This window comes from Aphelocoma coerulescens, chromosome 5 (assembly GCF_041296385.1).
Source record: "Aphelocoma coerulescens isolate FSJ_1873_10779 chromosome 5, UR_Acoe_1.0, whole genome shotgun sequence".
Lineage (NCBI taxonomy): Eukaryota > Metazoa > Chordata > Aves > Passeriformes > Corvidae > Aphelocoma > Aphelocoma coerulescens.
The window spans coordinates 64,444,272-64,467,359 of NC_091019.1; the positions used below are offsets into that span (position 1 = coordinate 64,444,272).

The 23,088-nt window shown below is 43.9% G+C and overlaps 1 protein-coding gene across 8 annotated transcripts in view; it reads right to left on the minus strand.

The window, feature by feature from the left end:
* The window catches only part of KTN1 (kinectin 1), a 75,166-nt gene that overhangs the window by 31,188 nt on the left and 20,890 nt on the right, over nucleotides 1-23,088 (minus strand). For 5 of the 8 annotated variants that reach the window (XM_069018579.1, XM_069018577.1, XM_069018578.1 and 2 more), the window contains exons 2-15: nucleotides 20,676-21,232; nucleotides 18,951-19,088; nucleotides 16,377-16,544; nucleotides 14,016-14,146; nucleotides 11,492-11,608; nucleotides 8,905-9,045; nucleotides 6,968-7,074; nucleotides 5,464-5,596; nucleotides 4,420-4,507; nucleotides 3,963-4,129; nucleotides 3,285-3,353; nucleotides 1,689-1,726; nucleotides 1,001-1,091; nucleotides 657-725 (exon numbers count right to left, since the gene is read on the minus strand). In XM_069018579.1, the coding sequence (XP_068874680.1) occupies nucleotides 657-725; nucleotides 1,001-1,091; nucleotides 1,689-1,726; nucleotides 3,285-3,353; nucleotides 3,963-4,129; nucleotides 4,420-4,507; nucleotides 5,464-5,596; nucleotides 6,968-7,074; nucleotides 8,905-9,045; nucleotides 11,492-11,608; nucleotides 14,016-14,146; nucleotides 16,377-16,544; nucleotides 18,951-19,088; nucleotides 20,676-21,198 (1,980 nt within the window). In that variant the 5' untranslated portion in view covers nucleotides 21,199-21,232. Of the gene's footprint in view, nucleotides 1-656; nucleotides 726-1,000; nucleotides 1,092-1,688; nucleotides 1,727-3,284; nucleotides 3,354-3,962; nucleotides 4,130-4,419; nucleotides 4,508-5,463; nucleotides 5,597-6,967; nucleotides 7,075-8,904; nucleotides 9,046-11,491; nucleotides 11,609-14,015; nucleotides 14,147-16,376; nucleotides 16,545-18,950; nucleotides 19,089-20,675; nucleotides 21,233-23,088 lie in introns of those variants that run through there. The other 3 variants (XM_069018575.1, XM_069018581.1, XM_069018574.1) reach the window with 2 other exon arrangements.

The following is a 23,088-nucleotide window of genomic DNA, read 5'->3' on the forward strand; positions in this document are numbered from 1 at the left end:
CTTTCATTCCACAATATTAAAAAGCTAGAGCAACTCATTTGGCCTCCCAGCACATGACTGAAATCAAGAGTGAAAGGGGTAAGCTTGTCTTCATGCACTTTTACAACACCAATCTACAAGCATGCAATTGCACAAAGGGAATGATCTCCAAGAGATTCATTTGACAACTGGGATTATCTCTAATTAAACACTTCATTTCCACTTCTGTAATGAACAGAGCACATAGCAGCAACAGAGGGACAGCATTTTGTTTGGCTCTAAAAACATCTCTGTGGTGAGGAAGGGGGGCTGTGTGCTTTGGGGGGGGTTTTGGGGGGTTTTTTATGAATCTTGTATGCAAATGCCAGGCCTGCATATTCACAGTGTTCACTCCTGTGAAGTGTCCTGCACTCTGTGTGCCTGAAAATCTAAACCAACCAAGCAAAATGCTTCAGTAACTTGGATATCCAAGTACAAGACTTTGCTGGTGAAGGAGGGGACAGAATTAGTCCTCCCACCAGCTCTGAGAACACCAGGGAATCAGATATTAGCCCAATCCGGAAGCCTCACACCATTAATGTGCTTAAGCAGAGCTTGCTTAAAGCCAACAGATCTGCATTTGCATTTATGACAGAATAGGTACTGGGAAGGGAGCAAAGTCAAAACAACTGCTTTACCTGTTCATTTGTCAGAGCCTGTAACTTCTGTACTTCTGATTTCAGGGAGAGGTTCATATTCTGTAAGACCTCAAGGAAGGAAAAAAAGAAATATATTTGCAGTCCATGCACAGAGAGTATATCACTCTCCAGGGTGACATTTCAGGGTATTTTTTTGATGGAAAATCCTCAAGTTTTCTTAACAACAGCTTTCCCAGCATCTAGCATTGGCCTTGCCTAGAAGAGCAGACCTGTACCTGAAAAGGCTGTTTCTACACCCAAAGAGGGCAGCCTTGGGGGCTTCCTTTTGTACAAGCAGCCAGCGAGCCTCTCCCTGGATCAGCTGGCACATGCTTTTATTATACCTTGAGCTCTTCCTCCTTGCTGGTTAAGTTGGCACGTTCATTGCCTAATGAGTCCTCCATCTGCTTTATCTGTTTGTCCTTCTCTGCAATCCTGCACAAGGGAGAAACAGGGACAGATCAGTACAAAAGACTCTTCTGGATGGAAGTGGTGCAGGAAGCATCAAGCTAAACCCAAAATACACCCTGGCCCTTTAGTCCAGCTCCTACTCTAAATGCTGCTGACTGTACACTTTGGGTCCAAAAGCTTTTCCATTTTAAATGTTGTCTGCTTGCCAAAACATTTATGAGACATTCCCTAGTCCTGAAACACAACTACCACCCGATCTCCCAGAGGGAGAACCCTCCTGGCACAGCCCCACAGCCCAAATAACAACAACTCTCACGGTCACACGCATTCCTGCACGCTGCACTGACCCTGCACACAGGCAGGGGTAAACAACAGAGGAGATGCTGCTTTCTCTGTAGCTCAGAGCTACAGCAGACTCCAAACCTGAGGCCAGACACGGAAGGGAAATCCGTAGGAAGCCGTTTTCCAGCTCCCAGGTTGATCTCATGAGAAGTTGAAAGCACAGACAGCAACATTTCCTTTACCAGTCCCTCCCACATGCTCTGCACGTGAGTGGAGGGAAGGTGGCAGGCACTGAAAGCCACTAACACCTCCCAAATCCCAGAGGAAACAGATGCTCACACTTTGTGAAGTTCTTCTGCCAGGACTGAAGCCGAGGTCTGCAGGAGGAAAAAAAAAAATAAAAACAAATAACTGGAAGTAAAGCAAGTCAAAGAATCCTCATCTACAGTGAGCCAGGAAAAGCATTTCTCTGCTTATTGTAAACTGGCACAGGATGCTTCCAACTATTTCCTGGCTAAGGAACATTGAAGGAATACCAGCACATACCAATGTCCCTTCCCCTCTGGCCTAATGCAACATGAAGGGAAGAAAGACCCCTATTATTTGTCCTTCACTAGATTCAAACAAGCCACAGGGTTCACCAGCACTTCCCTCCCAGGAACTAAGTGCTTTATGGGACATTCTGCTGACAAACCACTCAAATGAAGAAAAAAGAAGAAAACCCTGCACAGTGCATCAGGAGTTGTGTTGGGAACAGAAACAGCACCATAAAACCAGCAAGGGGCGTTTTTCCCTCTGGAAAAAGCCTGTCCCTGTGCTGTCACACACAACAGGACAAGGGAGACCCATCACACTGCTTATGAAGGCCTCAATGGACCTCTGCAGACTGTGACAGAACTTCCATGTTCACAATTCCATTCCCTCTTAATAACTAAAAGATATCCAGAGCAGGATCCAGTCCCAACTCACTTCTCCAAAGTGCCATTTTCACATCCACTGTCCATGGTGGAAAAACTTCCCTGAATTTTCATGGCCAGTTGGAGCTACCTGGGGAAAGCACACACCTCCAACATGCTCCTGCTGTAACTCAGAGCTAAAAAGTAAAATTTCCCTAGGAATTTATTTCCAAAGCCCTTAAAGGACTGGGATGAGAGGAGCAGGCCATGAAGATGCTGTAAATCCAGAGTGGCTCTTCCCTCACTACTCTCCCCACTCAATAGGTTAAAGCACTTCAAGCAAAGCCAGATTTTCAGCCTGATGTCAAATTTAATCAAATTCCATCAAGCACATCCACGATTAAAAGAAGACAGCACCCACACTTGTGCCCCAAAGCCTTTCTGAGCTGATTTCTGTCACCCTCTTCTACATGGAAGCAACTCCAGTGATCCTAAGGCTTTAGACAGTGTTTACAACAGAAATAATGTCTCAAACAACTAGTAAAACCAAGATTTTAAAGATTAAAATAACTGAGAAAGGCATTGTGCAGGTTTGGTGGGGTTTTGGTGTGATTTTCTTTTTTTTTTTTTTTTTTCCTTCTGCACAGAAATCAGCACTAAAATGAACAGATAGCTTCATACAGGAGCTACCACAAGGGAAAAAGCACAATCAGGTGGTTCACAGGAGGACTGCAGAAAGACCAAAAGAACCACAAGACAGAATTGTAGACATGCAAAGTTACAGAAAAAAAAACACTGAAAAAGTACCCTACCCTTTAGTTATAAATGAAAGCCATTATGGGAGAAAATAAGTGGATTTCCCCCCCCCAAAAAAGAAAGAAGCCTAAAGTTCTAAAAGTGTTTAAGAAACATTAGAAAAGAGGATGCTAACAATTCTCTGCTTTCAGCATTACATCTCATACCCAGCTACAAAAAGTCTTACTTTTAATGAAAGTTCACAAGTCATGACTATAAAAGAAAGTCTGAGAACATGCTGTACCTGGGCTGCCATTTGTGAATGAAACTTCTGAAGCTGAGCATTCAAAGCATCATTCTGCTCTATCAGCTCCTTGTAAGAGAGCACAGAAAGAAAAGCAGGCTGAGATCTGCAGCTACTTGACCTCTGCTAGGATTAGCTTTTAGCCATGATTATGTTAGTAAGAACAGTTCAGTATTGACATGTCAGACACTTTACAAAAGATGCCAGGTTCTTCTCCCCATTACAGCCAACCAGTTAGAGTGGAAGCACCAGAACTTGTTCTGTATCAAGGAAAAGTATTCCCAGCTCCACCGTAACCCATTTGGTTTCCCTGAAGCCCTCAAGAGTTATGTCCACCCTGCCTCTCACCACCTGATGCCAGGAGGAGGGAGATCAACAAATCTCAAAGGTTCATGGCTGCTCTCCCAGGGTGTTCCCCAGACCATGGACCATTTCACAGCTTGGGAAATGGGGTCAGCACCTTTTCCTGACTTGCCCCAAGTGCTTCTCAGGTGTGAGGTGGCCCCACACCTCCTCACAGCACCACACACAAGGTGTCACTTCACAAGCAGAGTTTTTTCATCCTTTATTCAGTGGGAAAGCTTTACTAAAGCAGCATTTCAGGGATATTTCTGTGTTTCCACAGACACAAAGTGAGAGGAAAACCCCCAAACCCTTAAAACACTTGAGCAATACTACCTGCACCTGCATTTGCATGGAGTCCTCCTCAGAAGCTCTCTTTTGCTCAGCCTCCAATAACTGCAGCATCCTCTGCTCCAGCTGCTGTTTTGACACCATTGTATCAGTAAGTTTACTGTGCAAGCTCTGGATTTCATTGTCTTTGGCCACAAGCTTATTTTGCACATCTGTAGCAGAAATGTCAGGATTTTAATTCAGAAGTCAATATTTAACTTTGGGGGAAATCATTTTCACTGTAAACAGGGAGGCTGATTAGGAGCCTCACTCCAACAAGCCAAGGTTCAGCTCCCCTATCAGCATTCAGACTACCTGGGATCCCAACACACACTTTCCCCAGGGTGCTGAAGCAGGGCTGACTCCACCTGAGCTTGATTTAAGACATTTACTCAAAAATGCCCTTTTTTAACAAATGGCAACAGCCAGCTCACTGCAGTAAGCATTATTTTGTGATACATGCCTTGCTGTGCTGCTTCGTGTTCTGCTGTTCTTTTCCTGAGATAAGCCTGGATTTCTTCCCATCTTCTCTCTGCTTCCTGCTGCTGGACCTTCACATTGAAGAAAGAGTTGATGAAAAGAAGTCTAACCTTTAATTTATTTTTGAAGCATTCAGAGTGCTTCTCCTCAGTGCTATTCCCAAAACATACAGCAATGAAGTGAAATTGTTTCTTGTTTCCATTAGGGCACATCTGAGACAAGAGTGCTCTGTAATCCTCCTCCTAGACTAGTTTAGCCTATTAATTTGAAAGGCAAATTGTGAACAGGATTTCATTATAGGCTCTTAACAGACTGGTTTCTGTAATATGAAAATGTAGCATCTTTGCCCTGATAGTTCAGAATTAACACCAGAAGCCAGACCAGCCAAGCATTACATAAATCTGCATTCAGTAATTAAAACATCTTAACTCTAGATACCAATTCTGCACCTGCCAAGGCAAAAGGCAGGGACAACTTCTGGTATGTAAGATTTAATTGCAAATATTAAAGAAATAATGAGCTCTGGATTGACATTCTCACCTGAAGACACTTTCTCTTCTAAAAAAAAAAAAAGCAAAAGACTTTTTCTTCCAAAGAAATTGAAAGAGATTCATCCAGAAGCCAGTCCACTTACATTTTAACTCTTGAAAAAGTATATTTATTTTAAAAATTAAGCATACATTTAAGCAAAAGCACATAGCTTCAAACAAAAACCACACAAGGAAAATGCCATCTGGATGAATGGCTTCAAAGTATCAACTCTTGTTGGAACTGTACTCTCACAGAAAGCAAAGTAAAAAGCTAAACTGGTGATGTTGAAAAGATATTTACCTGGAAGGTAAGTTTCACTTCACAGGGAGGTCTGTAATCACTCAAAACCCAGTGCACCGAATAAAAACATTAAATAAACCCCTAGGCTGGCTCGGCCCATCTGAAACAAGCAGCTAAAGCAATTCCCACACGCCTCACATCCCGGCTCACATAAAATCCTGAGCACAACCTGACAGGCAGAGAAAACCCCAGGCACCTTCAGCTGAGCCACTGCCTGCTCTGCATTCTTCTTCTGGAGCTCCTCTTGCTGCAGTTTGCTGCTCTTCTCCCCCAGCTCGTTCATCAGCCTCGCGTAGTCCTGGCGCAGCTTGTTCAGCTCGGCCGACTGCCTGGAAACAAACATTTCCACAGGGCTTTTCTACAACGAGCAAAGGCCACAACAGCACCTACTCAAATGTCAACACCCAGTCCTGGATTTGCAACCAAAGGGCTGTACAGGGTGGGTTTGGGGTGTTTCCCCCCTGCCCAAAACTGTTTCATCCTAGGAAAGGGATGAGAGCCAGGTACTCCTGGCCACAGCAGCAAAACACATCACTCCTGGCCATCAGCACAACTCAGTAGCTACAACCCAGGGTCAGAAACAAAAGGTCAGCAATAAGCCACAAGCATCAGTTCCTTGAAGAGGTTTGCAAGCTGACTGCTATGATTTGGGCAGGCTGATGTAAACCAGAGAGATTCAGCATAAGGAAAGGTCTCGCATTGAAATTCACATTCTCTTCCTCTTCCCATAAAGGATTATTGATCTCAGGCTTGCTCAGGACTATTCCTCCTGGACTAACCACAGACATTTCTTCAGACTATTTGTTGCCTCCTGGCCTTGACCTGACTATTAACTTATGGAGGTATCTGATGCACTTTCTCAGCAGGGAGAGAAGATGTATTTGTTCAGCCCGAGGGAAGAATTCTAAGAGGCTCCCCTTTGTGCCTAAGCAAGTAAAAAGCATTTCATGTTTATCTCAAGTTTGCTTGAATTAAGGCCTTCTCAGGATAACTGTCTAAAAGATGATGATGCTTCATTTAAATGAACAGGGCCCCTAAAACCAGGTTTCCACACCCTTCTCTCACCACTTGACATTCCAGACTCCAACAGTAACAAATACCTGATATCAAATACCTCATCAGTTTTGTCTTCTACACCCCTTACCAGGGTGCTCAGCTTTTACCACAATGGACAAAAGGAGCAGCTCAGGGGCAGCCTAAGTTGTAACTTCACTCACTATAGACAAAACTTGGAGATACCTTTTTTTTCTTGCTCCAAACATTTACATCACAAGCAGATAAATCCAAGTGCCACCCCAGCAGTACCAGTAACTGCAGGGTATTGGTACTGATCTCTAAGTTTAGAGCTGCTGTTCTCCCAAGAGGTCACAATCATCACCTCTCCTAAAGCCCCAGGGGAAGGATACACACCCTGCCAAAAACAGTAACTGTGCCTGAGCACTGCTGCACTGTTTTATTTAAAGCCCCAGCACCACAGCCCAAAAGCTCACGCTTCAAGTTGAGAAAAGGTAATTATTTGCTCTGAAAGCCCTGGCTCAATGCAAACACCACCAGCTACCTGTCCAGCCTAAAACATTTGTGCTCCCAGCTTAACCACTAATTCAGAGACAGCCAAGGACTTGGAAACAAAAGGAGAAGCCAGAACAACTCTTCAGAGGAGGCTCAAAAACACCCAGAGTTCTGAGTAGCTGCCAACATACTTGCTCTCCATTTGATTGGTGGAAGTACTGACAGCATCTCTCAGGATACCATTTTCCTGCTTCAGGTGGCTTATTTCTGCCTCCATCTGCTCACGGAGTTGCTGGAACTGATGGGGAAACAAAGATCAATTCTGTAAAAGGTTAAGCTAAGGAGCAATAAAAACAAAAAAAAAACCCCAGCTGGTAGCAGTAGGTAAGATACCACAACAGTTTCAGTAAATAAAACTAAGTGGATTTTTGGGAGAAGGGGAGCTTTGTTCCTTCCTCACATACCCCCTCTTAAATTAAACTGTGCTACTGAGACCCTTGTGCTCAAACCAAAGCACAGGTTTCCTTTTATATCAGTGCATCAACCTATTTATCAAGGCAATCTTTTTTATTGTTTAAAAGACTACATAAGTGTTACTCAGAATACCAATTGCTCAGCTACACAAGTTGAGGTATTTATCAATAACTGGATATCAATATGTTCCTTTTCCAAAGGGAAATAAAACAAACGTGATGTAAGTTATCATTAGAAGTTTACAAAGCAGAAAAAGTAACAAAAAACTAACAATACATAGATTATAGCATGCAAACTGCAAAAGGCATCTAACCTAATAATCTAATATTCTGATTTTCAGCAAGGTTCCAAACTGAGGCAGAAAGAAGCCCTGATAACCCAAGGTTCAGAATAGGGTGAACAAAATCAAAAGACAGGATTCAAAGGGAAGAAAAATGGACTCTGCATATGCAGACAACAGCAGAGCTGGTCTTGGAGCCAAAAGTCTGCTCTGAAAATCCTCAGGCACACACAACACTCTTCCTTTCTCAGTGCCAGTTTGTAGGTATGGCTGACACCATTCCAAGATACCATTCATCAAGTGGCTGATTCATCAATGAGCATTTCTTACATAAAAAAAATCCAAATAAAAGTTTGTGTAACAACTACAGCAGCAGGGAGCAGTCCCTTGTAGGGCAGCCACCTCCAGCTCTGCACCAACAAATGTAACAAGCTGGGTCTTGGACATTTATTGGGGGGTTCTTTTCCTTGCCTATTTCGTTTTTTAATGCCAACAAGAGAAGCAGGGGTACAAACCCCACAAAACTGGAAGCTGTGACCATTTTCAGCTCCTCTGCCATGCTGCAGCACATCAGCAGAGGGAGCAGGACCAGAGCACTGGATCTTTTGTATTTCCTTTCTCCAGCTCAGCCCGGCACTGCAGCACTTGCTAAAGCCTCCCAGGTGTGCCCAGGTCTCCTTCCCCTTCCCCAGCCAGCAGCAAGACCCTCTAATTGTCCAGTTATTGACACAAGTGCCATGGAAGTCTCCTCTGCTCCAAAACTGCAGAGATGCTACTCTCCAAAGTGCCAAGGCAGAGGATACAACATGAAAGTTGGGAAGTTCACATGTTGGGCTCCATGCTGTGACATGCACACAGAAAAAAAACCTTCTAGAATGAAACCTAAGCAGTTAAATTGGTATAAGAAGGGCCATTTTTCTTAGAAAAATCTAAGTTAAACTTTTTAATCTGATGAAACAAACCCTTCTAAGGTCACTCCATAAAGCAACTACAACAGAAAGTAACAAGAGTCTTAAAAAAATACAAGTGTCTGCTCTTCAAATATTTCCAGCAAAGCACTCCCCCAGGCAATGGTATTTCATGTGTATTATGCTACGCCGTCACTCTGTACTATAATCTTAAAGACATTTATCTGCTGGTAAATGATCATCAGCATTAGTGGCTCCCTTAAGCTGAGTATTTCAATTAGATTTTACACTTTAATTGAATAACATTTCAGCAGAACACCAGGAAGGGAAAGTAACTAGATCAGGGACCAGCTGCCTGGCCAGCACTGGGCTTTACACACCACAAAAGTCACCTGTGAGAACTCCCTGTCTTTTTTTTACGTCAGAAAACGGCCACAAAGTTTTGCAGTGACTTCTCAGCATTTACCTTTATCTTCATCTGCTGAGACTCTTGGTAGCTGACGTGGATTTTGCTCTGGAAGGTGCCATGTTCCTTCTCCAGAGCATTGATGCGCTCTCGCATCTTGGCCGTGAGCAAACCGTTCCTCTCCTTCTCTGCAACCAGCTCCTTGGGTGGGAAGTAACAGGAAAAGGGAAACAAGTAATCCACTGCTCCTTTCTAAAGGCTAAGAGTCTTTAAGGTAACTAAAAATACAGCAAGTGTGCATCAAAACCAAAATCAGCATTGATCTTCACTCAGCAAATTTACAGTACCAGACCAAACTTCCAAAACCTTATGATGATCCTAAATCATCATAAATCTCACATTTATTAAAAAGTTTGCCAATTTAAACACTGATCTTCTGTTGTCTCAAAGAGATGGGAGTCTTTTTTCTATCTCTGACCAAATCACAGAGTTCTAACAACTAAAACCACGGGTGTATCACAGAGGGCAGAGTTTAGATTTTCATCCCAAGTTTAGCAAAATGGAAGAACACAGGTAAAGCACCATGGCAAAATAGAGCACTTTAGAGCAAAATAATTGCTTTGTAGCAGGTTGCAAAGCCAACAGCTTTGCCACAGGAGATGGGCTATTAGTGCACTACAAGGGCCAGAGAAGCCCTGAGTCCCACCAGCATGATGCCATATTATAGCTTTCAGATGAAAATACACATTGCTTTTTAATCTTTTATTAGCCAGTAATTCAACCCAGACACCTGAGAAATCCACAGAGCTGCTCCTCTGCAATATAAATGCACTTGCTGTAGTAAGCAAAAACATTAAGTGCAGCTTTCAGCAGCTCCCATCACACAAAGAGGAATTTGTACCACCCAAGCTTCAGGTGTTTCCAGCCACACAGCTCCTAACAGTGCCAGGAAGCCCTGACATCATTTAAGTGCTCTAAATTATTAGCCTGAATACCCTCCATCTCTTCAGAGTAGTTACAGTTTTTTTCACCTTTTAGTTTAAATAAGAGCTATTTTGTCTTGTAGATCAAACTCAGTTTTAAGCCACTTCTGCAAATACAATCTAGACAGCTTGACACAAATCCTTCTCCATGATATTTTTAATTAAGATGCAACTAAAAGAAGAGCACCAGGACACACTGCAGCTTCCTCTATCCCTACACCAATCCCACTATTCACTTGCAGTCCTCAGGAACCCAGCTACCCTGTCAGGGCAGAACCAGAGATCCTGGGAAGATTAACTTTTCCCGAGTTTCTGTTTTGCCAAATACCTCTGAATCTTGAGGTATTCAGCTCTTGCTCTCATTTATCTGCTCCAGTTATTATCTTTATCAAGATCCCTACAGGAATAGCTCTGCACCTTAAAGCACCTTTAGCTTTTGACAGTGCTTTCAAGAGAAACACATTAATTGGAAGTTAAGAGCTTTTATCAGTCAAGCTGAGCTTTACTCTTGTTTATCCTGATACTTCAGCACTGCAGCAACTTTGCTGTTATCCATTTTCTCCCAGCTTTTCCCTTCCCCAAACCAGATGGAAAGAACCCCTGAAGACTCCTACCTCTCTGCAGATCCTGCCTCACCTTCACAAGCCCCACTTTGCACATGTTTTTTCCCCAACCACATGTGCATTTCCCACACTCAGATTCCTTCATACATTCCCTCTGCTTCTTCAGCAGCAGATCCCTCTCTCCAATTTGATTCTGTAATCCTGAGGCAGTTTCTTTCTTCCCTCCAAACACATCACAAGCCCCTTCTCCATAAGGTTACACACTGACTGTCCCAAACCCCTTGATCCCACCTGTGAACACACACCTACCTGTGCCCTGCCAGGAGCTCACACAATACCCACTCCCTTCTTCCCTCCTCATCTCCCAAGGCTCCCAACTCCTGCATCCTCTGGCCACTCTGCTCCCATCTTTGGCCACCCAGCTTTCTGTGCCCAAGTTTTGTCCCACAATTCCTGAGTCTAATGCTCATGTGCTTCCAAACCAGCCAAAATACACAAATCCTTCTCGTAAGACTCTCAAATTCAGTCCACATCTGCCTCACTATTTGTTCTACTTTAACTGTTTTCCTCTGAAACCTTCATAAAAAAGTATATTTTCACAAACTAGTTTTGACAGTGATGCATCAGCATTCCTCTAAGTCCAAAGCAATCAGAGCTGCACCTCCAGGGGCTGAGCAGGCACATTCTGCACTTTCTGTACCTTCTTTCTTGAAGAAAACTGGTGATTGTTGTGCCTAGAAGCACACAAGCACGTGAATGCTACAATAAGGACCAAATTTAAACTGCAGCGCAGGAAAGATACTTAATATTTACATCCATGAAACAGTCTCACAGTGGTGAAGGAAGTGCTTTTAAAGTAACCATTTGAAAAGAAAAACAGGCTCAGCTTATAAGTCTCAATAAATGAACTCTCTGGAAAAACTACTGGAAAATACCTGTGCATAAATACATTGTAAAAGCAAACATAGTGTCTTGGTAAGCCTTTTCAGTATTAATATTTCACCTTTTCACTTATAATATGCTCAGTAAACCAGCATTTGCTAGCTGCTAGTCCTACAAACCCCTGCTCCTCTCTATACCCATGAACCCCTCAATGTTTACCTGGGAGAGCTGCTTGCACTGCTCCTTTGCAACAGCTGCCTCCTCCTTCATCGCTGCAAGTATCTTCTCCTTGTCCTGGAGCTGGTGCAGAGCTGCAGCCGTCTCAGCCTTGCTGGCCTGCAGCAGGATGACATAAAAATAACCACAAATAGTGGTACAGCATGCTAAAAGGCAGCAAAGCAAACCTGAGAGGAGGAAACACCCTCTCCTGCCCCCAGATTTTCCATCTGCACGGCACACGTGGCACCGCTGCTACCCAGTTATGCCACTAATGGATTCCATTTCACCAGGCAAGGAAATGCATTTTCAAGCCATGGAAACCAATTAAGAGGATAAATGGGCTCTTAAGGTGCTTCCCATTGCAAAAGAGCTGCTGTGGTGGCAGTGGGGAAAATAAAGAACAGCCATTAAGAGAAATAATGGGAAAAGATGCAGAGATGCTGAATCAGTCAATAACTGTGGCTGGAAGGACTTCCAAGATCACCTGGTCCAGCCCACGCTCAAAGCAGGTATAATCCAAGAACTGTAATTGCTTGAAGTATCTCAGCACAAAGGGAAAAGGAAACACTAATCTGGTGTCTCCTTCCACTTCCCAGGAGAGCCTCCAGCTGATGTAATTACATTTCTGCTGGCACACTGACACACAAAGTTTCAGAGATACTCCAGGAAATAGACCTAAAAGAACAATCCCCTTGGTCCTGCCACTTGCACACTGGTCCTACCAATCAAATCAATGTAATAAGGAGCACAACTTCTACATGTTTGTGCTCAGACTTGACTCAGTGAAGTGTGATGGTTGCCCAGAAGGGTTGTGCAGTCTCAGTCCTTGAAGGTTTTGAGCCAGACTAGGTAAAGCCCTGAGCAGCCAGTGCTGACCTCAGAGCTGGTGCTGCTTTGAGGAGGAGGCTAGACGACCTGGACTTCACTCAATGAAGCCTGATAACTGAAGAAGCAAAGAAGTGTCAGTCCCACAAATGCACTCCAGATTTGTTTGGAAATTCTCCTTTAGTGGTAATGTGCACGCCTGCAGTACAAAGACACTGTCAGTGACTTGCATGAGCTACAGAGAGAACACTGTTCACACTTCCACCTACAGAAGCCTACATTTTTTTGTTGTGTACAAACCCAGGAACTCATTTTCATCCTAAAGGTTCAGCTTTAACACCAAACCTTCCTTTAAAAGAAAAAAGCACAGCAAGCAGGGTGGCTCCTAGAACAGGTGAGACCATTCCAAGTGTAGCACTACTGGGTTTTGTCTTTGGAGGTTTTCAAGATGCAACTGGACAAATTCCTGAGCAACTTGCTCAGAATTCAGTGTTGGACCTGTTCTGAGCTGGCTGCTGGACTGCACAACATCCTGAAGCCCCACCCAGCCCAAACTGTGTTGTTATAGTGATATATTGCATTAACTGGGCTGACATGTAGCCAGTTCTGCACTTCTGCTCTGGTACCACGTCTGCAGAGGAACACAGGACTGCCAGAGTTCAAGAGTGACATTCAGGATGTGACACAGTGACACCCACAGTGAGTCATGGCAGGGAGGAGTAGGTGTGTGCCCAGCAACAGGATGGTGAGCAATGGCCACAAACTAAAACACAACAAGTTTCACCTCAACGTGAGGAAGAACTGCTTTCCCTGGAGGGGGCAGAGCCCTGGAACAGCTGCCCAAGGAAGGGTGGAGTTTCCTTCTCTGGAGACATTCCAAATCCACATTTCTGTGTCACCTGCTCCAGGTGACCCTGCCTTGGCCAGGGGCTTGGACTGGATGGCCTCCAGAGCTCCCTTCCAACCCCAAGGATTGTGTGATTCTGTATTGGTAAGACATTGGTGGACACCATTCTCTTCTGTCTTGACTACAAGAATTACAAAGAACTGCCAAGCACTGGCACAGGTTGCCCAGAGGGGTTTTGCAGGCCCATTCCCTGACAGCTTCAAGATATCCAGACTGAACAAAGCCCTGAGCACTGTGGGCTGACCTCAGAGCTGCTCCTGCTTCAAGTCGGAGGCTGGACTACGAACCCACTGAGGTCCCTTCCAAACCTGAATTGCTCTACAATCCTATGAAAAATATCCAAAGAAGTCAGACTACATTGTATAGACTCACAAAGCACAGAATTAGCTGATCAAGTGCACAGCCACAGCAGCTTGTTCTGAATTTCTCCCACAACTTATCCTATTTACACATTTGGGAAAGATCCCTCCCAACAGTCAGCAGCCATCCTTCCCCGTGCCAACACACACACGTCAGCAGCAGCAGCAGCAGCACACCTGCTGCATTCCTTGTTCTCCATGGCCGTGCCTGCTCTTTCCAAGTGGCCAGAGCCACCCCTGGCATGGCAGATGGCAGCACAAAAGCATCAGACAGCTCATTCCTGCATGCAAGGCAAGCAGAGACCAGCTGGAGAGAGTCTTCCAAAGACAGACTGCCCAGATCACACGGGAACATTGACAGAGCTAATCTGACAGCACCTCCTCCACTTTCTGTTTGTTTAATAAATTTTGTCTGCCCCCCACAGTCATTCACCTTTTGCAAGAAATCATGAATTGCACCGGATTTTTCCTTTAACACCTCCACTACACAACGGGCCTCATCTTCAGAGAAGATCATATTCTTCATGGATGTTACAAAATCCTTGAATTTTACTTCAGCATTCTCTGCAACACAGAAGGGAGGATTTATTTACTTTGGACTCCATACAGAATTATTTATTTTGCCTTGAAACAGCATGTGATGGGGTATCATTATGCATTATATTTAATTCCAGTCTGAAATGCCAAGAAGCAAGAGGTCATGAACATTCAGCAAAAACAACATCTCTCCAATTTAAATCCGATAACAATCTGCCAGCTGATAGTTTTGGGAAAAGAGAAAATCCCACCACTTTGTTTGCACAGTTGGTAATGTTTATAGTGTTGCTAGAAAGAAGACAAAGCATAACACAGATTTTGGAGGAGAAAAATAGCACAAATGTGAAAAATTGAAGAGTCCTTTTCAGGGTATCATGACAGTAATTTAAATTGAGCTCTCAATTTGGAGGACAGCCTGGCTGCACAAGCAATATGCACATGACAAGTTAATTAATTTTTAAAACTGGCACATTTTTGATTACAATATATGGAAGACAAAAATATTAACTTCCAAATTTAGATTGAGGGAACTGCAGCAAGAAGAGTTCAGGAGTAGGAAGATAAATCAGTAAGATCTCTCTTAGTGGCTGACCAAGTGTTTAAAAAGACACACACAAGGAAAGATAATTCAGCTGAACTATTCTCTAACAAAAAACACTGCTCACAAACAGGCTGCACGTAGACAGGTCATTAGGTGGCCCTCTGACTCCAGGGAAGAGGAGCACAAGACCAAGGCATCCCATATACCTGTCAAACATTCACCAGTGAACAAAAGTATGTGAAGGGATGGGAAGAATAAAAAACCCCACAAGCTTAAAAGTGATGCTTGGTCAGAAATTGTCCCATAGATCATGGAGAAGGGTCTGGGTTTCTCACCACAGGTGCTAAACACATCCCTGAAACCAATTTACACATCAAACCCAAAGATCTGTCTGAAAAATAAATGAACAAAAAAGCAGCGGTGACACTATGCCCTGAAAAAAATTACCATGGATGAAAATCACTGAATAATAGAGCAAGAGGAGGGAGTGCTGAGGAGTTCTAGCACACTCTCTCTTCTAGTCCTAAATCCAACTTAGTCTTGGCCACAGACTTCAGCTCACATCAGTGCTGCATTGACATCATCAGTGATGCTGTTACCAGGAATATGCCAAGATCCTGGGACCACAGTCCGGTGAGCCGGGAATCCATCACAGCTGGGGCAGGACCAGCCCGAGCCCTGTGCTCCCTCAAGGCACAGAGACCTTGCCCTTGCATCCAAGGAGCTTACAATCAGAGCAGGGGGAGATTTCTATATCGGGAGGGCAAATCCCAGCTGGCACAGGAGAATTAGGAGTTCATGGAGAAGGTCACAGCGTGCCAAGGAAATGAGAAGGGACGAGTGCACGTGAGGGGCTTTGATGCTGCAGGACAGTAACGTGCAGCCACTGAACCAGAAGCACAAGAGGAGCCTCAGGAATGTGGGAATCCAATCAAAGAGCTGCCAGGAAGCTTTCCAGAGGGCATTTTAGAAGACAAGACTAAAAAGAGAAGTTCCAAAGAATGAAGTGAGTGACCAGACAACGTTGAAGAATCAGCCTAGCTACTCACAAATCTGAGGTCTCACCTCATGGCTCAGTATATCTGTCAGGCTTTGACATAGTCAGAGGCCTATTTAAAGCTTCAGGGTGGAACACAAGGCTCATTAATCACTCCAGGCATTTGTGGGAGAGTATGAAGGAAGTTCCCCTGTCCCAACCAATTCCAACTGCACTGAAGGGAAAATTCGGAGTCTCCCTGGAAACTGCCAGACTCTCTCCCCTGGCAATCTGCTTCAGGTCACTCTGTATTGCACTGGGTCAGTCTCAGATAGCTCCATGAACAGTCCTGGAGCATGCAAGCTGCACTTCCAGCCTCCAGCAGACTCCAAGAGCCTGTGCTGAACGCCCTGGGTTTGGAGTCCATCCCTGTGGGCAATGTCTGAACTCTCCACTGTGAACTCCCTCGCTGCATCTGTGTGGTCTGTGATCAGCCCTGTGCTCACTGGGGACACAAAAGCCCAGTCAGAGCTGAAAAGATTCAGATGGCACAAAGCCCTTTCCACAGTGCCAAAGACAAGGCAGAAATGAGCACACACAAGAAGAGCATCCTGCCCTTTTGTTTTCCTCAAATCCTTTCTTCACATTACATCAGAGAGGATCCCCCACCCCACACATCTTCCCTGTTGAGGTTTGCAAGCAGGCTATGCCAGAGATGGACTGAATCATCAGTTTCTTACCTTTATCTGTTTCATTCTTCAGTTTCTTGCCACTGCTCTTCTGGATCCCCTCATTCACATTGTGTTTTACAACTTCAACCGGCTCACGCTTTTCCAAAGTGCCTGAGTCAGAATTATCCATCAAAGGAATATAAGTAGTTGCTTGAATAAGAGGTTCATCCACCAAAACTGTAATCATAAGTCCATAGGATGGGTTAAAGCTTTGGAATAATTGACACCAACCTTTTTAGAAAAGGTGCCTAACATATTAAGAGTTGAAGTAAAACATCTCTAACCTCAACAGTTAGTTATACTCTCTATTTCTATTATCCTTCACAGTTTAGAGCTCCTTCACTCATTAAAGCTCTTCAGGTAAGTCCATTAAATAAAGGTCTCTAATGCATAGTAATTTAATAGCTTCAATTAAATTTCTACTTCCAAAGCTGCCTTTTAGCATTTTAACAAGAAGAGAAGAACCTTTACACTTTGACTTTCATTTCACTTTAGTGAGTAAGTTGCACATAGCATCAGTGAGACTGTTTTACTTGTGGCTGTGCAGGAAACCATTCAGCATCCCTAACATGTGAGTAAAGTCTTTTGTCCCTATTCTGTTAAAAGCTGGTGATGCACTGCCAGCATTTCCATGGATTACATCACCTGTGAACTCAACCACTTAGGCAGAACATGCAGCAGGGGCAGCAGTCAAGCTTATTTTGCATGCAGACTCCACTGCACTCAATGAAGATCTCTCATCTGTCAGAGCAGGCTTTGGACATCATTAACATGCAGAAAGGTACCCAGGGCTACTGCCTGACCCCAGGTCTCCATTCCCACACCACTGGATCACCGTGGTAAGGAGCAGCCTCTGTCCAAAGAGCTCTTCAGCAGCGACAAAAGCAGGCAAGGGGAGAGCAGGAGTGACAGACCTGGGGCAACAGGTACAGCCAGAGCTGCAGCTGCTGCTTGCCCAGCTCCTGCTCCACACTGCCTGCAGGATGCCAGAGGCTGTGCATGGCCCAACAGGAAAATCACTGCCCCAGCCAGCCCAGGCTGTAGGGCTGATGGACAACAGATGCCAGGCAGCAGCACAGAGAGAGGAGGAATTGGGTGGGATGCAGGGTTTTGGGCATCAGTGCAAAACAAGTATGCACTCCTGGCTGCCAGAGAGCCAGTTATAAAACACTCTTAAATTCTGGCTGCTGTAAAAGGAGCAGAATAGGCCAGATGGACCTTTTTGTGTCACCTGGTAAGAGCCTTTCACTTAAGCAGCCAGCAAACACCTGCAGGTACATTGCAAGCTCAGAAGTGAAGAGCTCTCCTCTCGCAGAAACAACCACCAGCTAATCCAGTTGCTATCCTCATATTCTTCCTTCCTCTCCTTATTAACTTCCCCTTCTTTCAAAACCTTTTTAATATCAATGAGACATTTTGCAGGATGAAATCCCCATAGTACTGTCTTGGCTAATCCTGATGTCCACCGCTGCTCATTTTTGCTCTGTCATTTTGGAGAGGTGGCTTGAAAAAGTAACAGTTTGCATTCAAGTAATGCATAAGCTATTGCCCTGTAGCACTGACAGCTCAGCTTTGCTGCTGGCTGAGCTGGTACTGACATTTATTGCCACATACAGACAAGTTTGTGGCCCCTAAAAAAGTGCCGTGCACCTGCTTCCCATCAGGAAAACAATAAGCACATCCATAAAAGGTGATCACATCCTAAGTTCCCCATCAGTAGGCTTTTTCCAGCAATCATTTAGGAGTTTTTCAGCTATACAGGAACTTTACACTGCCTAGAACCCCATCCTGGACTGAACAGGGCCCACGATAGATCTGCACCCTGATAACCTGACCAAAGCACAAAGGGAACAGTGGGGAACAGTGCCTACTCCAGGAGCAGCACATCAGCTCCCAACTTCATAGCTGCCCCAGCAGAGAAGAGTCTTGAGCAGCTAACAAGGTGGCCTCACAGAACTTCATGGTCACACTGTGTCCAAAAGCCAGACACAAGAGCACTCATTGTAAAAAAATTTTAAAAAAAGGAGAAAAACACACACACACAGAGGCACAGTGAGCCAAGAGGACACAAGAAGCAGCATCTTGGCAGAGAACAAGGGATGACGAACAGTGAAGGCCTTGACAGCAAAGATGAACAGTTTTTGTTGGAGCAAGAGCCAGCCAACAAAAGGACAGTAAGAGAGGAATGTGGTCAAAGCAACTGGCTGAAAAAACTGCAATCTTGTTTGGGGCAGATGACTGCAGCAGTTCCAGACATGCCTTGCTCAGAGCAACTTAAAACCTGCTCAGTTTATACTCTGAGTCTGCACATTACTCCTCATTCAAGCATGGATGTTTGGATCCAAGAGAGCTCAGAAAGGTTCACAACATTCATTATCCCGTGCTCAGTGGTACCAGATGTTCATAAAATTTAAGAGTATCTCAGGCTCAGCAATCTTTCCTACCTGCAATTCCTGCTTTTTCAAATCAAAAGAGTTACTATTCTCCAAGTTCCTTTTCCAAAGGAAGAGAAACTGAAGCATGGACAGCAAAAAGGTTTAACAGTCAGGTTTACCTGAACAATGTCACAGACTGAATTCTTACCATTATCAACTTTCTGCTTCTTTGCAGAGACTTTCTTCTTCCCTGACACATTTTCTTGCTTTATCTCCTGGTGGAGCAGCACCGGTTCTTGCTTTTTGGCAGGAGACACAACAGAATCAGTCTTACTATCTTGATCATCTGCAACAGACAATTAAGACAATATGCTCTTCTGTATATCCTCAGCAATACTTTTCAATCAGCAAATCTGTAATAACCAAAGTCTCCACTCCCAGGAAAACAAACTCACATCTTTTAAATCAGAACAAAGTTATTCACATATACATACATACACACACACACACACAATTCCCAGATCAAGTGAGACCCCAAAGCAACAGGAAGGTTTAGCAGAATCAAGAGCCACAGCACCCAGTGATTTTTAAGACAGGAATCTCATGTGCAAGCAGAACACACGGCAATGCAAGGAACAGTTTAACAACTCCAATCCAGATTTCACTGTGACAGAGCAGACAGCACATGTTACCCATATTAATTTCTTATTTAGAAGTGTACTTTTCCCTTCCATGAACCCACTTGGGCACTTTAAACACACACCCCCAATAGCTACTGGGACTGTGAGAAGCAGAAAATGTTTCCCATTAGGGAACTGTTCTTTTTAAAAGCAGTTTCTAGTGAGAATTTTTTTATCATTTTGGACAGCCTGTGCTATATTAAGATTCTTGCCAGAGCTGACACGCACAGCACAGGGCTCTGGTGTCAGCTCCTGTAATCAAGGATAAGAGTTACTTGTGGCTGCCCTCAGAACTGTGCTTGCAGACCACGTTTTAACTGTGCCACAGAGATTTTTGGATAACACCCACAAACAAGACTGGATACTTTCTCTGTTGATAGTGGGTGGGTCTTTTTCTCCTTTTTTTTTCCCAGAAAAATAAAAAATCTACCACATCAAGCAGCAATGTCATTCTTTTTCCTCACTCCCTGTGTAAACCTGCTGTGCCTGCATCTCACAAAGGGATCTGCAAATATCTTGGGTTTCATTTCTAGAACTGGGTATTTTTATTCTTTTTTCACTTCTATTCCTAGTCAAGACAACCACACTGAGACATGTCAGCTGCTGAGGATACGGTCAAGACAGTCAGAAGTGATTCTGGTGAGTTTTTGGTCTGTTCTAGGTTGGATATTTCAGTTACACCAGCCAGACCAGTTTAAGCATCAGTTCCATTCACTTATAGAGGTGTAGCAGGCAGGCAGCAATGAATCAACCACCAATCCATGAATCAGCCACCAAACACCTCTCTGTGCATTAAGCCTGAGCTTAAACAGCGATTTATTTTGCAGACTGCTATGAGGTTTCTCGAGATGCCCTCCCTTATCAGAGCCACCACTCTTAGGACTCCACTTTTTCACAGCCTGACTCAGAATGCACCCAGCAAACATCTACTGCCTTCTCTCAGGTAATCAAAATTGTGATTGAGAGCAAAGCAGCCAAACCACAGAGCAAAGCAGAGGAACGAACTACTCTGTTTCACTTCATCTTTAGTAGAAGAAAGCAAGGAGGGGAGGAGGAAAACCAGAGCACTGCTGCCAGATGAAAAACGGGGCCGGGGGGGGAAAAGCAATAGCTTGTAAAAAAGGAGAAGGTTAGAAGGGAGCTTTGCCCCATAGAGATCAGGCAGAACAGTTGTGAGAGACACTCTGTGGCCTTGCAAAAAGCAGAACACAGTTTTGGCGTTCTGTGCAAAAAGCATATGCAACATCAGGTACCCATTCCATTTTTCTGCTTCTTCTGCCCAGGCTTCTTCTTAGCTGCTGTTGATTCAGATGGTGGAGTGGGCTGTTTTGTAACAGGGACTGGATCTACTTTCTTGCCTGAAGACTTGGATCCTTCCAAGTCCTTAGTTACATGATCATCTTGGTTGGCCTTGTGCTTCTTCTCCTTCTTCTTCCGCTCCCTGACGCCGGCGGAGGCCTCGGCGACGCCCGAGGGGACGGGAGCGACGTGCTCTTCATCCGTGCTCAGGGCATCAGACAGCTTAAAGTCTCGAGGGGCACTTTCCGAGTCAGACTCGTGGATGTTCCCGTTCTGAGCCTCTTTCTTCTTGTTCTTCTTCTTCTCGGTTTTCTTTTTGTCAGCCTTGGTAGGTGGGAACTTTAGGTCCCGTTTCTGTTTGGCGAGGACTTCATCGTATAAAGTCTCTTTCATGAAAAGCCAGAAGAAGAGGAAGATGACTGTAATAACCACAGAAGGAATGAGGATGATAAAGTAGGTAGACTCGTAAAACTCCATTGTGCTTTTTCTTAGCTATGATTTCTTAAAAAACCTATAGGAGAAAGAAAGAAAAAAAGAGGAAGAATTAGGTTTTGAACAGGTTTTCTCTAGGTGTTATTTCCTCCACCAATTATAATAATAAAAGAAGATTTCTCATTGTTATAGAGTAGCCTTAAAGTAGCTTTAATAAAATTATCAAACTGTATCAGCCATGGAACAGCTTCTGGAACCATTTACCACTTGCTTCAAAGTTGTTGGCCTGGATAGGAAGAAATGGACTTTGCCAGACTGCTGCTCTGGGGAGAAAATAATTCCCTTCCCTTGCTTTCCTTCATCTTCCTCACTCTTCCTCCCCACGTGACTTTATGAAAGTGAAAGCTTTTGATTTCAGAAATACGTGAGACAGCACTTTCAGAGGCTGTGAAATAAGGACCAGGGACCAGAATATGCAGAACACTGCCTTTTTTTTTTTTTTTTTTTTTCATAAATCAAACATACTGAATTAACATTCTTATCCTGGCAAGTGGGAGTTAAATTTCACCTTCCTTTTGTTCCCAGATTTATGACAGCTTCAGAAGTAGAATGAGGAGAAGACAGGAGAGAGCCCTGAATTTTAGTCAGCCATAAAGAATCAGGTATTTTCAAAACTGTTTTTTGAAGTCTTAAAACCCAGCTTCACACTCATGAAAATTCCATACATTTATGGGGCAACAAGAAGATCTGCTATTTATTTTGAACATGTGATGGTATAAAACTTCCAGGGCACTTACACAGACCAGAGGATTCCAGGACAATTTGCTGAAAACAATATTTTTGTCCCAAGCGTTGCATTTATTGTCTTTTTAAAAACAGCAGGAACCACAAAGTTAAAAAGCAGTCAAAACAACGTTAAAAAACCTAACTTCAGGGTCAAGACATGCCAGATTTTCCCATTTCACAGCTGATTGCTATGAACAGACCTGGATTTTTGCAGAAAGAATCCAAATCTTCTCCAGACTGTTTGTTCCAAGAAAGAAAAAAAAATTTCACTAGATATTGAAAAAAAAAATCCAGACATAATCCAAACTAATTAGGCAATTCCCAATCCACCAACCCATCATAGGAAGCACATGCTACAACTACATTTTCCTGCACACAAGAAAAAATGACTCTTCAACTTGAGTGTCCCTAGGGACACCCATTCTCTTGGGAACAAAAGGCAAGGGATTTAACCCAGGTTGCTCAGAGTATTTCCACTGCTGCTTGAAAAATGAAAACAGATGTGCCTACCAAGGGCACAGGGAATAAAGTCCACGAAGAAGCTGCATGGTGCAGACAGAGGACAGGCTCTCCTTGCTGCTGGGCAGAAGATTTACTCATTTAAAGTTGTTTTACCTCAATTCCTGACTGTTTTGGAAGCTGCTATCACAAACTAGCTTGTGCCATCCTGCCACACTGGAGGGAGCTCGGTGTGGAGTCTGGCTCAGGCTCAAGGGGGAATAGTTGTTACATAGAATAATTTCTGGACAGAGAGGAGTTACTGTGATAATATATTTGTACAGTGCATTGAGCAGCACAGAAAGCAAGGATTGGGAACTCTAATTTGGCTATTAAGTTATCCAAATAAAAGACTAACACTTCAATACACTAATTATTCATCAGTTGTCTTAACATTAAGTCTCCTCCCAGTTTGTATTTATTTTCTGCATGCACGCAGCTCACTGAAAATTACAGGGTCTAAAATTACATCCAGCACAGAAAGTTTTGGAAGGGCTGAGAGGGATGGGAAGAAAAGCTTGTCTTTTGGGGAGAAAAAGCACAGATGCTCAAAACTAAGCTGGAGCTTTCAAAATGATTAATTACAGCTACTTGATAAACCCAGCTCCCTGCACTAAGTGATCTAATATTAGTCATCTTCTGAAGGAAGCA